General features: G+C 34.9%; 7 protein-coding genes across 7 annotated transcripts; 4 read left to right on the top strand and 3 right to left on the bottom strand.

Annotated features, from left to right (window-relative positions):
- Positions 1–332: 332 nt before the first annotated feature.
- PHYBLDRAFT_135767 (hypothetical protein) lies at positions 333–1,681 on the top strand. Its single transcript, XM_018429746.1, has 6 exons — positions 333–460; positions 534–562; positions 656–706; positions 786–936; positions 1,051–1,209; positions 1,294–1,681. The coding sequence occupies exons 1-6, from the start codon at positions 391–393 to the stop codon at positions 1,512–1,514; spliced, it is 681 nt and encodes a 226-aa protein (XP_018287743.1). The 5' UTR covers positions 333–390; the 3' UTR covers positions 1,515–1,681.
- Positions 1,682–2,151: 470 nt separating this feature from the next.
- Positions 2,152–2,982, bottom strand: PHYBLDRAFT_100577 (hypothetical protein; the record flags this gene model as incomplete). The annotated part of the gene is made up of 4 exons (XM_018427593.1): positions 2,152–2,227; positions 2,323–2,448; positions 2,578–2,731; positions 2,868–2,982. Coding segments are annotated over 4 exons (471 nt in total), but the record flags the coding sequence as incomplete, so codon positions are not given.
- A 434-nt stretch (positions 2,983–3,416) lies between these two features.
- On the top strand, positions 3,417–4,118 carry PHYBLDRAFT_182838 (hypothetical protein). Its single transcript, XM_018438684.1, has 2 exons — positions 3,417–3,504; positions 3,646–4,118. The coding sequence occupies exons 1-2, from the start codon at positions 3,455–3,457 to the stop codon at positions 3,911–3,913; spliced, it is 318 nt and encodes a 105-aa protein (XP_018287741.1). The 5' UTR covers positions 3,417–3,454; the 3' UTR covers positions 3,914–4,118.
- A 1,465-nt stretch (positions 4,119–5,583) lies between these two features.
- PHYBLDRAFT_172332 (hypothetical protein) lies at positions 5,584–6,978 on the bottom strand (the record flags this gene model as incomplete). The annotated part of the gene is made up of 4 exons (XM_018436772.1): positions 5,584–5,720; positions 5,793–5,864; positions 6,004–6,298; positions 6,469–6,978. 4 exons carry the CDS (start codon positions 6,976–6,978, stop codon positions 5,584–5,586), a joined length of 1,014 nt encoding a protein of 337 aa, XP_018287740.1.
- A 619-nt stretch (positions 6,979–7,597) lies between these two features.
- PHYBLDRAFT_172331 (Homeodomain-like DNA binding domain-containing transcription factor) lies at positions 7,598–8,780 on the top strand (the record flags this gene model as incomplete). The annotated part of the gene is made up of 2 exons (XM_018436771.1): positions 7,598–7,856; positions 8,737–8,780. The coding sequence occupies 2 exons, from the start codon at positions 7,598–7,600 to the stop codon at positions 8,778–8,780; spliced, it is 303 nt and encodes a 100-aa protein (XP_018287739.1).
- A 1,375-nt stretch (positions 8,781–10,155) lies between these two features.
- PHYBLDRAFT_102505 (hypothetical protein) lies at positions 10,156–10,566 on the top strand (the record flags this gene model as incomplete). The annotated part of the gene is made up of 1 exon (XM_018427727.1): positions 10,156–10,566. A coding segment is annotated over one exon (411 nt), but the record flags the coding sequence as incomplete, so codon positions are not given.
- A 1,874-nt stretch (positions 10,567–12,440) lies between these two features.
- PHYBLDRAFT_149477 (hypothetical protein) lies at positions 12,441–15,420 on the bottom strand (the record flags this gene model as incomplete). The annotated part of the gene is made up of 10 exons (XM_018432282.1): positions 12,441–12,703; positions 12,785–12,906; positions 13,010–13,151; positions 13,207–13,665; positions 13,823–13,909; positions 14,010–14,030; positions 14,248–14,363; positions 14,431–14,474; positions 14,717–14,812; positions 15,034–15,420. 10 exons carry the CDS (start codon positions 15,418–15,420, stop codon positions 12,441–12,443), a joined length of 1,737 nt encoding a protein of 578 aa, XP_018287737.1.
- Positions 15,421–15,632: the final 212 nt, after the last annotated feature.

The raw sequence follows: 15,632 nt of genomic DNA, 5'->3' as shown, positions 1-15,632 counted from the left end.
GGTTTAATAGACAAAACGTATAGCTATACGTATTCTCGACACACCGGTATATAAAATATTTTTCTACACAGCATACAAAATAAGCAAGAAGTAGAGTCTATACTCTGTATATAGAGTATTACACCTTGAATAAATAATAATACTGTCTATTCTTCCCTTACAACAAAGTTGATTAGACACTATTATTGCTGCTGTATATTTTATATATTCGTTTTACTGTAAGCCGAATTTGGCATCACGTACAAAAAAAATATATATGAAAGAGAGGTATAGAATTTACTTTATCTTTCTTTTTTCTTCTACCTTGTTCCCTCCCCTCTGACCCCCATCACAATCCTTTCTTCTTCCTTCTACCTTTTATATTTCTTTATTTGTTTATAGTTTTTGCTAATGACCATTCTTCATCTAGTGGGATATTGCGCAATAGCCTTGGCATTTTGCTTTTTTGTTCTAAGCTTAGGTAATTGGATGACATAAAAGTGACATTCCAATAACTGACAGAATAACAACATTCTCTATATTTTAACCATAAGCATGTGGACTTTATTACCTGGCAGAATTGGTAGCCGCCTTTCTTTTTCTTTAAAAGAAAAATTATTTAACATCGTAAAAACCAACATTGAACTTACTATTATTATTATTTTATTATTATTAGGTTGAAGAATACACTGTCTATACTAAAAAGGTCATCAAGGCAATGACGGTGGTAAAATCAATAATAAATGATAACATCGATCGAACAGCGAATAATAACTATAGATTAATTAATACTCTTATATATATAGGCTGTTGCTGCTGTTCATGTCTTGTTGCTATTCGATCGTCTTCCTTTTCTCCAAATCGCTTTCTCATTGTTTTGTCATGGAGTCTACAGCATGAATCTCAAGACATTTCCTTTTATCAACCTGACTAGTTTACCTTTTCTTAGCAGCTGTGGTAAGGCATCACATATTTCTGTTTCTTCTGCTTATATTTAGTAAATTATTATTATTATTATTATTATTATTATTATTGTAATTAATTTTGGTATACTTTTTATTATTATTTTAGTGCTTGTATTTGTGGATCATTTTGTGTGGTTCAGATACTTCACTAAACACTATAGACCTTTTATGGACATTGCTGCTTTCTTTGGTATCTGCGTCTGGCTCATACCTTTTACTTACTTTATCAGCCTAAGTGCAAATGACAATTCTCTTCCAATGTCTGGTAAGTGTCATTTATAACACACCTATATTCAAATGTCAAAAATTATTTATGTTACTTTTTTTGGATTTTTGTTTTTATTACAAGATCCTACTGCAGGTGATTTTGCACCATCCCAGAACAAGAAGGGATTACTCAAAACACTTCTTCGATTCGTGGGTATCAAAGGACAAGAACCAGTCTTTCCTACAACCCAAACGTTCGAACCTTCTTCTGCTTCTTCTTACACTCCTGGACCTAGTGTAGGTATGGCATCTGCTGTACGTTCTCATTACATACCCAATATGCAGAACAGAAAGGCACTTTAAATATATATAACTGTAAAAATATAAAGTAAAAAAACCAAATAAATTCCATTTTTTTAGAAAGAAAAAAACTAATGATAACAATAATAATAATTTTCATAAAAAGAAGTATGTGATAATTATGCTTTGTACAAGTTTATTCTAGTAAAATATGAAAATGTGGTGATGTCAAAAAGAAAAACGAAAGAAGAATAAATGAATGTATGCATGCGTGCATGAAAATTAACAAAATGAAGAAATAACACTTCTTCCTTTCCTATTTTCAAGCACCATTTTCATCCTCATCTTCATCTTCATCGTCACTATCCTTGTTATTGCTCTTGTTATTATTGTTATTTTATATATATATTTGTGACGTTATTGGTTGTTGTATAATTTACTTTTCGGGTGCCTCTTCATCTTCAGAACCTTCTTCAAGATCCTCCATATCTTCATCTGAAGCCTCGAAACCAGCGAATTCCTCTTCATCATCTTCATCTTCATCATCCTGCTCTTCGTGTTGGCGAATTGCTTCCAATGCCTTGGTCCGTGCTACTTTGTTAATGTTGTCTGTAGCAGTAACTCGGATAGGTCTCTCCAGTTCGTCCAAAGGCAATTCAAGAACATCGTCTTCATCCATAGACTCGCGGATTTCGTCAAGAACCTTTACTAATTCTCCAAAATAAATGTCCATGATGTGGTATCTAATAGAGTCAGGTTTGGTACGATCTGTAGGACTATAAAAAAAAGAGAGAAAAAAACAGAAAAAAGAAGGCATAAGACATATAGACCGTTATCGTTATTGTTATTATTATCTTTACTGGTTACTTACTGAAGAGGACCTTCCAAAAGCATGTTTGTATAATCAGCTACTAATTCCTCATCCCAATCCTCCTTGGCAAGGAATTTGAAAGAGAAAAAGATCACACGTCTGAATAACAAGTAAAACTTATCGAGTCTATTATAGATATATAGAAATAAACACACATAAATACATGTACAACAGCAACAACAAAAAAGAAATTAATATTTTCTGCATTATTTACAAGCTCTAATTTAATATTTTTATATGAAATTAATCATTTACCTGAGTCTGTCCAAGCCATACCATTCCTTGCAGTGAACTTCCCAGAATGCAGAAAGGAAAGGAATTGCATTAGATGCAGGCATTTCGAGAACAAGCGATCCGAGATCGTTAGCCAAGGCCTGCTGTACCAAAGGTTTGTCGGACATCCAGAAGCCTATTTTTAAATATATATATATGTATTGGTTAAAAGGAAATAAAACCCCCGGGTCATGGTGTTAAAGTTTTTATGCGTTTATCTTACAAATATGTATATATAAAGATGTGTATGCGTGTGTGCAATTGTAACTCACAGTAAAAGAGACCCTTCCACAATTTGAGGAGATCTGTGTGGGACAATTCAGGGCCAGTTGAAAGGAAGGTTCTCAAGGATCGGACAGCCTTGTCTCTAGTTTTCTTGTCTAGTGAAATGTCAGTTTCATTGCGCTGTACAAATATTTGTATACATATGCGTATGTAAATGTGTAGGTGTAGGTGTAGGTGTAGGTGTAGGTATGGGCGTGTGTGTCTTGTGTGAATCGAAATGGTTCATACCATTGGCTGCCAAATGTTTTCCAAAAGGAAGAGCAAATTCTTGTGTTGAGTGGTCCGACATGATGAAGTGTTCCTTTTGGTTTTATTTTTATTTATATATGTATATTCTATCAAGGGAACAAAGCTTAAAAACGACAATGCTTTTTCATTAGAAAACTTGAGCAAAAGCCACGAGAGGATTGGCTGTCATGGTCTTTCTCATTTTAGAGAATTACCTCTCAGCCACCAGTCACACCAGTCCCCTAACCCATACCCCTCAACCCTCGTTGAATGTGTAGAAAATGGATTTGGTTTGCTATTTAGTGTGCCTGTTTTCGAGAACTTTACATTTCTCAAATAAATCTCCATGTTTGGCGCATTCAAGGCATCCTTTGTAGCCCAGGGTGGTCTTCTTTGGTAAAATAGATATTTACATATATTACCTCTCTTATTATTTTTATTTTGCTATTATGTATATAATAAATTATATTAAATTAAATTTATTTATTTATTTATTTATTTATTTCATTTTTATTAATTTTATGATTATTATCGTAGGAAGAACCCTTTCCGCATGTCAACTACGCGTAAGGCAAATGTTCGCAAGAGATTGAGAGATGTTGATCAGGTCATTGCCACCGTTGCTGAGTCTGGTGTACGTTGCAAGGCTTTGGATGAGGCTCTTGCTTTGCCAAAAGAGTGTGAAATGAGCCCTAGAGACAAATACACTGTCTTTAGCCGCACTGCTGCTGGTCACCGCAAATCTCTCCACAAGGTGCCCAAATTCACCAAGAAGACCGTTCGTACAAGCCCACCTGGTTTCTAAAAAAAAGAGAAAGAACAAGAAGAAGAAAAAGAACAAGAAGAAGAAGAAAAACAATTCCCTTTGCCTCCTCCTTTCACTTTTTCTTTTTCTTTTAGAAGAAAGAAGAATGACAATGCCCCATGTCGATATCTGTATATACATAGAGCAATACATTTTAACCGAACTTGCTCCAATATTACTACTACCATTATGTATTTATTTATTTATCTTGAGCAAAGAGTAGTGATAGTTACAGTGACATGGAAAAGAGACAGAAAAAGAAAAGGATAGAGAAATTAAAGAGGTAGAGAAATTGAGTAGATGAAGAGATAACAGGATGAACCAATATATATATATATATATATATATATGATTTTGATTTATCTTGGTCTGTAGAGCTAGTAATGGTGATGGTGGTTTGAGCTGTAGTTGTGAGGTTGGATCCAAGTTATCTTCTTTTCTATATTTTTAAAAAGTTGGAATAGAACCACATAACTTAGACTCTGCTTGTATATTCTCTGCAAATCTTCTTACCATTTTAAAACAACATCATTTAAACTATTATTCTTTCAATAAACTGCTCAACTTAATTTTACACATTAACTGTAATATATAGTCGCTAAACTTTTCATAGATAATATATACATAAAACTTGAGGAGAGCGGGGTGGGGGCAGCTCTACTTTCAAAAAGTATGCTAATTATTTATTATTTATAAAGGTCTATGAATTCATCACAAAAAAGATGTGTGTGTCCAAATTAATTTATGTGTGCCTGGGTGGATTTTTTGCGGCAGACGTGGCATAGCGGAGGTACAAATATCAAGAAAGGCAAATCGAATAGTAAGAAAAAGAAACTCTTTATCGATTGATATATAACAAATTATTCTATCTTTTTAATAAATAACACTCTCACAGTATCTACTTTTTTTAATCTTAAGATACTAGACCAAAGCCAGTTCCGAATACTTCAACACTCTCATAGTATCTATCTTTTCTAATATTGAGTTACTAACCCAAAATCAATCCCGAATACCTCAATTGCAATGCAATGTAATATTCAAATGGAATCATAGATGAAATAAATGGGCTAATTATTTTTTAATAAAAAATAACAGCTTTCAAAGTTTAATGGAAAACTTATACGAAATCAAAAATAAAATAAAATAAATAATTCAAATTTCAAACATCTTTTTTTTTCGACTGTCAAGTATTTCTGGTAGATTGTAGGGCATATTTTAAACTCAAACGGTCTAAGATGTTTTTAGTAATTTAAAAACACCTAGGAGCGTGGCATTTTTGTGAGGCTAGCAGTTTTCGTCCACAAAAAAAAATGCGGTGCTGTTTTAATTTATTGTTACTCCTAACGTCGTACAATCAAAACCACGATATTTTACCACTTCGGAAGTAGAAGCGTACGTTAGAAAAAAACCTTACTAAACGGTCTATTTTTTTATATGCTACAAATAAAGTAGCAAAAGTAGCAAAAAAACGTCGGCAAGTGAAAATTAAATAATTGGATTTCACATAGTATTGCCCTTTGGTGTGTGTGTTTGTGTGTTTTTTTAAAAAAAAAATAACTAAATCCTTTTGACTGTTTTATATTATCTATAATTTAGAGTTCTAGTTACTATTATTTATTATTTATTTTTTAATTAAGCAAATAATTAAGTAGAAAAAATTAACTTTTTCTTTATTTTTTCTTGTGTTTTCCTTTCGATTTTCCATGCTCGTGGTTTTGCTTGTCATCCTTGATGTGACCAAAATCTTCAAGAGCCTTACGAGCACAATTATTGATATCTTTGAAACGATCGGCACCCAGCATGATTCCTATATATACGTATTTATGAATGGTATATATGGTTGCAATCTTTGTTTTTTTTTTGAACCCATCAAAATTACCTCCAAACCATCTGCTAACTACAACTACTGCATGTTGTACGTCAAGGATTTGCAATAAATGCATAAGGCGACCTAAGAAGAAGCACGGTAGTTATATATATAATATGATTTTGATTAATTAATTAATTAATTAAAGCGACAGGCGAATGAAAGAGAATAAAAATATTATTATGCTTTTTTTTTTGGTGTTGCAAAAATAAATTTAGCTTACCACCGGCAGCTGTTTCTCCATCATCATCGTTGTCCTGAAGAATTCTTCCGTCGTCCAGAACAATTCGATATGCCATAATATTATGAGTTGCCTTGGCAATCTTTTTGTTTTCCAATAGTTTTGACACAACTGCTCTAACTTGGCTAGCATTGTAGACTGTGGCTACGTGAGCAACAAACACTGATTTTCGGTCTACGAGTGGCTCGATGCTTGACTGGATCTCAGGTACTGGCTCGTTACTTGCTAATCCTGAGGAGCACGATCTTACGGTAGGTCTATCCATCTCTTTGGCTGTCTTGAAATCCGTTTGAATATTCAATTCATGTATATATATATATGTATGTATGTATGTATGTATGTATGTATACGTGTGTTTTTGTTTTGTTCGTGTATATATAAGAAAATTGATTCAACCACACACACAAATTTTAAAACAAAATAAATTAGTTAATAAAAATAAATCACCTCATCATAATCTTCTTGTTCTTCTTGTTCTTCATAATAATCATTTTCCTCTTTATCTTTTTTTTCGTTATCAAAACCAGCACGAGTAGTGCTCAATGTGTCGGAAAGTTTATTCACATCTTCAGAGCCATTTTGGGTTTTAGACTCTAGATATTCACGCAACCAATTGATCCATTCGAACAAGACAACTTGTCCGGGTTGAAATAGTTCTTGAAATCCTCTATTGATATCGTCCACCATAGCTTGATCAACTTTGAGCTGTCCGAAATAAACCGAAGAAATCTCGTAAAACGGCATGTCTGTTCGTGGGTAAGTTGGAGGCAAGAAGAATCGCACGACTAGGATTCGCGGCGACTTGAGATCGGGCGTGTCTTCATCGAGATTGAGTGTGTAGATGAATGCGTCGGGAGACTGATTGTCTTTTTGGAATACTTCGGGTCCAAAAATAGCCTCGAGTGCTAGAACTTCCTCTTCTTGTTCTTCTCGGTCTTCGTCTTTGGAAAGAGACATATCTTATATATGTGTTTTGTATATATATAATTAAATTAAAGTATAAAGTTATAAAAGAAGATGTATATATATATATGTGTGTGTGTAGTTCGGATTCTTTGCGTAACTAGCACACATATAATCTCCATTGTTCTTTTTTGCAATACCAAAGTCACTACGTGACCGTTTGGCATCAAATTATGCCTTGCACTCATTCAGTTTCGCTAAATCATACTTCTTTAAGTACAATGTCACCCACATCAGATTTTCTTATTTTGCCACTTAACTTGTCGGCTATATACACACTCACATATTTAGTCTATAAAACCGGACCAGTTTTCGGCGTGGCCGTAAAAATTGAATAATTCAATCTGGATTGTATAGCTTGCATTCTTTTTTTTTTTTTGGTAAAGAAAAGGTTAAAGCAAAAATCAGTACCAGAGACAAAACATAGGAATTCAGGCGAACAAGTTTTTACTTTTTTTTTTCGTATAGAAAAATCCACTGAATTTTAGGTTTTCTTGCTAACTAATACACTCACAATCAAAAACGTTTCGACCCCGCAAAAAATGCCTAAAAAAAATCGAAAAAATAAAAATAAAAACATTGTTTTCTCCCAATATTATTAATCAAATCCAACATGCAAGACGCAAATTCATCAGAAAACACCCACGGATCATATGAAAAGGCCGATCCCTATAAATACGGATGCATCATGTACATGCATTTAGCAAATTACGGGGCGACCCAGATTTCATTGGTGGTTGGCATGAGTCTGTCAACTGTCAAGTACATCATTAAGAGAGTGGACGAGACAGGATCGCCCGAGCCAAGAAAAGGGTCCGGACGACCTAGAAAGATTGACGAGAGGACAGAAAGACACCTTGTTCAAATAGTTCGTAAGGACCCCTTTGCCTCATTTTCTAGGCTAAGGGCTTCCTTAAAGAACATGGAGGTATTTGTCTGCAGAAAGACAATAATCAGTTGTCTGAAGCGTTTGGGCTTCGGATCATATATCGCAGCTCACAAGCCAACTTTAACCGAAAGCCACAAGAAAAGAAGGCTGGAATGGGCCCATGAGCATGTGAATTGGACAGATGACCAGTGGAGAGGTGTAGTGTGGTCAGATGAATCACGGTTCACAGTTGAGGGTAATGATGGAGGAGCTAGAGCTATCAGGAAAGTCGGTGAAAGGTTCAAGGAAGAAAATATCATCGAAGGAACCAAGTGGGGGAAGGGTAGTGTGATGATCTGGAGCTGTTTCTGGGCCGGTGGTTTTGGCCCTTTGGTGTTCCTAGATAGTAACGTAAACCAAGACCAATACGTGAACACTTTGGCTCAGAACTTCCTCCCTTGGTTCCAAAATCTTTCGCGGGAACAAAACAGGAGCTTCGTGTTCCAAGAGGACAACGCCAGCTGTCATACTGGGTCGTACTCGAGGTGGTGGAAAGATAGCCATGAGATCCGAGGTTTTGACTACTGGCCCGCTCAAAGCCCGGATCTCAACCCCATCGAGCATCTCTGGTGGGCTCTCGAGAGGCGCATGAGTGACGAGAGGGCCAGTATTAACAATGTTGAAGATCTGAAGGTTGTAATGCAACGAGAGTGGCGAAGGATAGGTCTCGAACTTTCGTCAACTTTGGCCGGAAGCATGCAGCATCGATGCCAGGCTGTAATTGAGGCCAAAGGAGGTCATACAAAATATTGATCTTTTATTTTTTTCTATATTTCAATAATAAACATATATATAATCTTTTATTTGAAGTTTGAATGCTTTAGCTTTTATTACTGAGGAGCAGTTGCATGTTGAATACATGCCATGATTTCTCTCATGCATTTTTTGGGCTCAGAGGTCGAAACGTTTTTGATTGTGACTGTATATAGTTAAGTATTGATCTCTCTTTCTTTCTTTCTTCTTATAATTTGGGTAAATTTTGAATTTTTCCACATAACGTATTCTCCAACATTGAGAAATAAAATAAAAATACTTATTGTCTTCCTCTTGTTCTCCCAGCTGCTAGTGCAGACAGGTCTGATATACAACTGATCTTTAAGCTCAACGTTAGTGTCAGGTATAATAAGGCTTGGAATACTTAGTATTGCTGAGTCTCTTTATTTTCTTCTTCTTTTTCTTCTTCTGTTTTGCTTTCGTTTACTTGGCTTAGTCCGAGTCTGTCTTAGCTTGATTTTTTTGTTATTTTTTTTGTTACATTATTTCCTGCAGATAAGCAAATTTAGGCCTGTCAATCGATCTTCCTGTCCATACAGATCTCCACTCCTTTCTCCTGTCTCCCTTATTTCTTTACATGTATATATATACATATATACATATATACATATTCTCCTGGAGTACAAGTTCTCCGTTTGTGGTTAAATGAAAAAGAAAAGAAAAATCAAATCTTGAAACTAATTCTGCCTATGAACCTTACAAGAATGATATTTTTTGAATTTTTTTTTGATGTGCATAAAACGTATGCTTTATTTATTTATTTATTTTACCAAGATACATATGTGTGTGTATAGTGTTTGTATCAATTGCTTTCAATCTTTTTAATTTTTTAAGTTTTTAATATGATTCTCTCTTTTTTTGGAATACGGCATACTACTAGACATATCAAGGATCAAAGCCTTTTTTAATAATAATAGTAGTAGGAAAAAAAACAGCTAGCCAAATCCACCGTAAGTCCACACATACATACATACACATATGCACTTTATATAAAATAAGATAAAGTAGTAACATAAAAATGAGAATGGATTACTTTCTCTGGTTTAGACAAGCCACAATATTTGTGACATCACATCCTCAAGACAGTCGCACCTCTTTTTCTTTGCAGGGCCCGCTTTGCTACCCCTCTCCTAAACCCAACGGCGACGTACAAAACTCGACCTACCAAAAGAAAAGAATAAAAAAAATTAGAAATATAGAGGATGGCAAGCATGTGGAATTCAATGCGCCAAAACGGTCTCAGTGTACTTAGAACTGCTTCAAAAGTTCAGGTCGCTGCTCGTCCTGCACAGTTAACACGTCTCATGACAGCACAGACACATGCCAAACCTACTTCAGACTCTGTCGTACCACCTACACCTACACCTACAACCCCACATTCAGAATCAGCAAAGGCTGCAGAAACATCCGAAGCAACAGCAGCAGCAGTAGAATCCGCACCCGAAGCATTCAATGCCAATGTTATTTCCAAGGACCCTCTTGTTAGCCAGTTGGTCAACACCTTGATGCGTGATGGTAAAAAAGCCAGAGCCCAGCGTGTTATTCTTGACAGCATGAAGCACCTGCAGAAAAAGACTGACTCGACCAACCCTTATTCCATCCTGACCGAGGCTATCGAGTCTGCTTCGCCTTTACTTAAGCTTACCTCGACAAAGAAGGGATCCAAGGTTGCCCACGTTCCTACTCCCCTGAGAGAACGTCAGCGTCACCGTCGTGCTATTGTATGGATTATTGATGCAGCTGCCAAGCGTGGTGAAAAGACTTTTGAAGAGAAATTTGCGGCCGAGATCTATGATGTGTCTCAGGGAGTCAGTGCTGTTCTCCAAAAGAAGTTGCAGCTCCACAAGCAGGCATTGGCTAACCGTGCCAATGCTCAGGTTGCTTACAACTAATTGTAACAATATCGGTAGTAGTTAGGAAGGAGGCCAACAACAACGACAACGACAATGACGACGACAAGCATGACAGCGACGAAAAATGACAACTATATATATATATGATGATGAGAATAAGAACGAGGATGAGGAAAGGAGAGAGCGAGAAAAAAAAAAGAAAATGAAGAAAGAAACCAAAAAAGAAGGGACGATTACTAATCTCCCTGTAATAAAATCCAATGCAATAGACTCAATACATATAAATATTTATTTAAAGAGAAAGAAATGAAAAGAAGAATGAGAACCAAAAAGAAAGAAAAATGGAGGTTATCTTGTGTGTGTGTGTGTGTGTGTATACTATACATGTTTGGATAAACTATGGTGGGTTTGGAATATTGAGTTACAACAGAATGTATCGAGATTATTTATCTTACTGCCATATCTCGTATACAATGGTGAGTATGTTGTGAGAGCGTGGATTATTGTAACTATGGAGACAAATAAATTGATGCCTGGTTACTGGAAATTTTGGGTGCATTAACGCCCTTTTTATTTATTCATTTATTTATTGGGTCCCCACTAATATAACTTAATATACTACAGCATTACTAATAAAATAAATGACAAATATTACCCTGATACTTCTTGTATCTTCATTTTTTCTTTAAATTAAATATTCTCTTTGCTTTTCTATCTTTAAACAATTCGTTGGTTTTGAAAATATTATCCATATCTGTCCTACCAAGAAGAAGTGAGAATAATTAAACCAGAAAAAAAAGTCCGCGAATGTTGCTGTTTATTTGTAATGAGAAGCAGGGTATTGGTCAAATTGAGGTCTATTTGATCTAATGTGTGAATATTTTCTGAAATAGGTTAATTTATCATGTCATCTTTTAATGAAATATATATATATATAAAGCTCAAGATCTGTTTTTTTTTCTCTATCTATCTCTCTCTCTTTCTTTATTTATCTTCATTCTCTTTACAATCACTATAAGCTAAGCTAAACAAAATGAAGAACACTGAAGGAAAATGCACTGGGTAAGTTTTACAAATAGACAAGTAGAGACAGAACAAAAGAAGGAATAAGGCTAATGTTAATAGTAAATAAATAAATGAACGATAATATCGAAACCAGTTCATGCTGTGGTGGTTCTACTCCCTGTGCCTGCACTACTTGTGCATGTCCTGCCTGTAAAGCTAAACTGTAAATGATATACATATCTATACATATGTATGCCCATGTATATACAAAACACAAGATCCAAAACACACATACAAAAAAAACATAAAACGCAAAACACAAAACACAAAACACGGAACAATTGTCTGGACGCTTGCTTTTACAATGAAAAATCAAGACGCTTGCTTTGGATGAGGTTGCACGAATGATCTGTAATTAAAGAAGAAAAATCTAAACAGTTACTATATTAGATTAATCAAAAATCGAATAAAATATTTTGACATTGGTGTGTATATAATATATATATATATATGTAAAACAAAGATAGTTATTTTGTGCCTGTGCCTGTGCCTGTGTGTATAAGTCTACATATTTATTTATATATATATTTATTTATTTATTCTTGGAAAAGAAAAGAAAGAAAATGTATGTATATTTATATAGATATATATATGTATATATGTATATGTATGTAAGCTTTGAATGGTACAGAAGAAGAATGGGTTTTGGAACACGTAAAAGAATAGAAAGAAAAGAAAGAAGAATAAAAAGGTTGGTTTGAAATGCATTAAAACAAGGTAGTAAGTATGTTAAGAATAATAATAATAATAATAATAATGGTAAGATAGGATACGATACGATTTGATACGATAATATACATATAAAAGCAAGATTGAGATGGTAGAGAGACAGATAGCTAGATAGGATTGTCTCCATAGCCAGAAGCCTTTCGAAAAGAGGCTCCTTTGAATTTGACAAGGGCATAGAATCCCATGCCAATATAATTCAGACTGGCCAGAATGACCGAGAGATATCCGGAACCAATAGAAGAAACGATAGGTTTGGCGATCAAACTCAAGATACATGCCATTAATAGACGGACAAGATTTGAACAGGCTGTGACAGATGCACCTTTACCGGGAATAGAATCAACCAAATAAGCTGATCCAGATGCGTACACTACACACACACAAAAACATAAAACATATTTATAAAACAAACAAAAAAAAAAACAAAAAGAAAGCCATCGATAATATTAACCTTGACTCATGCCAAAGCACACAATACTGAATCCAATGATCGGTGCCCAGACAGTAATATTTGGGCTTGTGCACCAACCAAAGATCAGAACACCCATAGGCACACAAATGAACCCTCCTGGCCTAAATAATATAATAGAATAGATTAGAATAGGTGAATATGTATTTATAGTTGGAGAAACAATAATAAAAGTAAAAGAAAGCAAAGGTTCTAGGCTTCACTTACCATGCATTCAGAGTAAGTCTGTCTTCCTTGACTGACAAGCCTCCTCTTCTATCTCGTGCTCTTCTTAAAAATAGATCTGAAAGGCGCCCGGATACAATGGCGCCCAAGACATTACCAATACCGGCACCAAGGAAACTTAGGCCTATTGATATGAATTGTTATTAAAGTCAATAAAAGATATATATTTATTTATTTACCTGTCTGCCATGATTCAAAGTGATAATATTCATCATAGAGGTCCGGAATGATGGTTTCAATGGTAAACATTGTGCCAAAGCAAAATCCTGTTTGTAATGCAATCAGCCAGACAAATGTGTGCCTAAGCAATGCGATGCTCTGGATGGGATTCATTCTTCCCTGAGGTGGCGGTTCTTGGATATACTCGTCGTCGCTATCCTCACTATTGTCTGGCTCGTCACTCGCCACACCAGATGAACCTCCTTCTTCTTCATCCCTGGTGGCAACAGGCAAGGGCACAGGAGACAAGGGGCGCGGCTTCTTGATTGGAAGCCCATTGTCCCACACGTGGTCAATCCGATAGGTCTCTGGCAAGAATAGAAGCAAGAAGCAGAATAAAAATACACCATAGCCTGCACAAAACCAGAAAGTGGCGCGCCATCCCATAGCACTAACTATACCACCACCGATAATAGGACCTGTCAAAAATATACATAGAAATATATAATACCGTTATTGATATTAATATTAACATTAGTAAGCGCAAGTAATCATAGTGTGTGTGTGTGTGTACAAGCCTAAAGGTTTGTTTGTTTGTTTGTTTGTTTGTTTGATTGATTGCTGTTCTTTACTCACCAACTAGTGGGCCCAAGAATTGTCCTACAAACAAGACGCTAAAAGCAGAGCCACGCTCCGTGATTTCCCAGCAATCTGCCACTGTGCCTATGAACATTACATAGATATAGATATATAGGTATATATTAGTTTTATTTTTATAATAGACTATAATTTTTCTATATATTACTATCATTATTATCATTACCTGCACCGACAGACATGGTTACTTTGTTATCAGAATTATGGTTACGATTATAGATAGATAGATAGATAGATATATATATAAATGGAATAAAGATAATAGTACATATATTAATAAAAATAAGGAAAAAAGAAAAAGGCATATTGACTGCATCTCCATTGCAGAAAACGCAAGCTGCGCAGTGGAAATCTTTCTTCTAGTATGTTTTTAATTTTTACATTATTATTTTTTCTTTGGGTACCTGATGTGCCAACTGATTGAATACATCGAAGAACGACAAGAACCCAAACGTTAGGTGATAGTCCACATCCTATTGTGGCCCCAACAAATAGTAGTAAGGATGATAGGTAAAGAAACCTAATATAAAAGTAAATAAGTAAATAAGTAAGTAACTAAATAAATAAAAAAGCAAAAGGTTACTCACCGGCGAATGTGGTAAAAGTCTGACATTGATGCCCATATGATAGGCTGTGACAAAATAGAAACATACATATATATATATATAAAAAGGTTAAATGCTCATGTATAAATATACTTCAAAATAAAGCTGCAAAATATTCTAGTAGCAATCATTTCCTTTTTTGAGTGATTTGCACATCATCATCATTATCATAATAATAATAATAATAATAATAATAATAATAGATTTATCTTTTATAGCTAACAGTGCTACTGGTGCTATTATTTATAGCCAATAAATTTAAACTTACACCGATACCACCAAACAATATGAATAGAGAGGTTGTCAAGGCAACGGATATTGGTGTAGCCTCAAGGTCTTCTTGTATGTTTGGTAATCCAGGTAGCTTTGAGAACATTAAAAGATGTAAAGTAAAATTAGCAATGCAACCAAATGACAAGGGTGATGACATATATTTATATCAATCTATATATATATATGTGCGTTTCTTTTTGTAAAAATAAGATAATTATACATAAAAAGAGACATATTTATGTATGTATGTATGTGTTGAATGATTGCTTGATCGATAAGATATTTTATATAGTTAAAGGAAATGTTATTTACATAGACTGTAGAGCAAAAGCCATTTAGTGAGGATCCAAGAGCTAGACATGCCAGAATCCATCTCTTTTTTGCTGGTGGATACAATCGTGGGTCGTGTTTGACTGGTGGCTTGAATGCCATTCGTTTTCGGATAATATAGGCAGCTCTCTGCCAAAATGTGCGACGTGTGGAGCGTGTGGAGCGTGTGGAGCGTGTAGATAGTGTGGAACGTGTTCTTTGTGGCAGGGATTGTTGGTCAAACCCTGCTGAACTATTTGACACATATTTGCCGAGTTGAGATGGTCCATGCGGAAGAGGTTTGTTGGACTTTTCGTTGAATTGATTAGGGTCTGTTGACACTAGAGTAGAGTCACTATTGGAAGCTGAAGGTGGCCTGTCGCCAGTCATTATATTATTATTATTATTATTATTATTATTATTATAATTATTATTATTATTACTAATAAAAGTAAATAAAGAAGAAGACTTTATGTGAAAGCAAAGCAAAGCAAAGCAAAGCAAAGCAAAGCAAATGGAAGGGAAGGGAAGGGAAGAAAGAAGTCTTGATGTTTAGAAAGAAAAAAAGCAATTCCCCCCTTTATATCCAATAAAATTCACAA

This window comes from Phycomyces blakesleeanus (genome assembly GCF_001638985.1).
Source record: "Phycomyces blakesleeanus NRRL 1555(-) unplaced genomic scaffold PHYBLscaffold_21, whole genome shotgun sequence".
Taxonomy (NCBI): domain Eukaryota; kingdom Fungi; phylum Mucoromycota; class Mucoromycetes; order Mucorales; family Phycomycetaceae; genus Phycomyces; species Phycomyces blakesleeanus.
The sequence above is the reverse complement of the archived record's forward strand: the minus strand, read 5'-3'. Positions and strand labels throughout refer to the sequence as shown.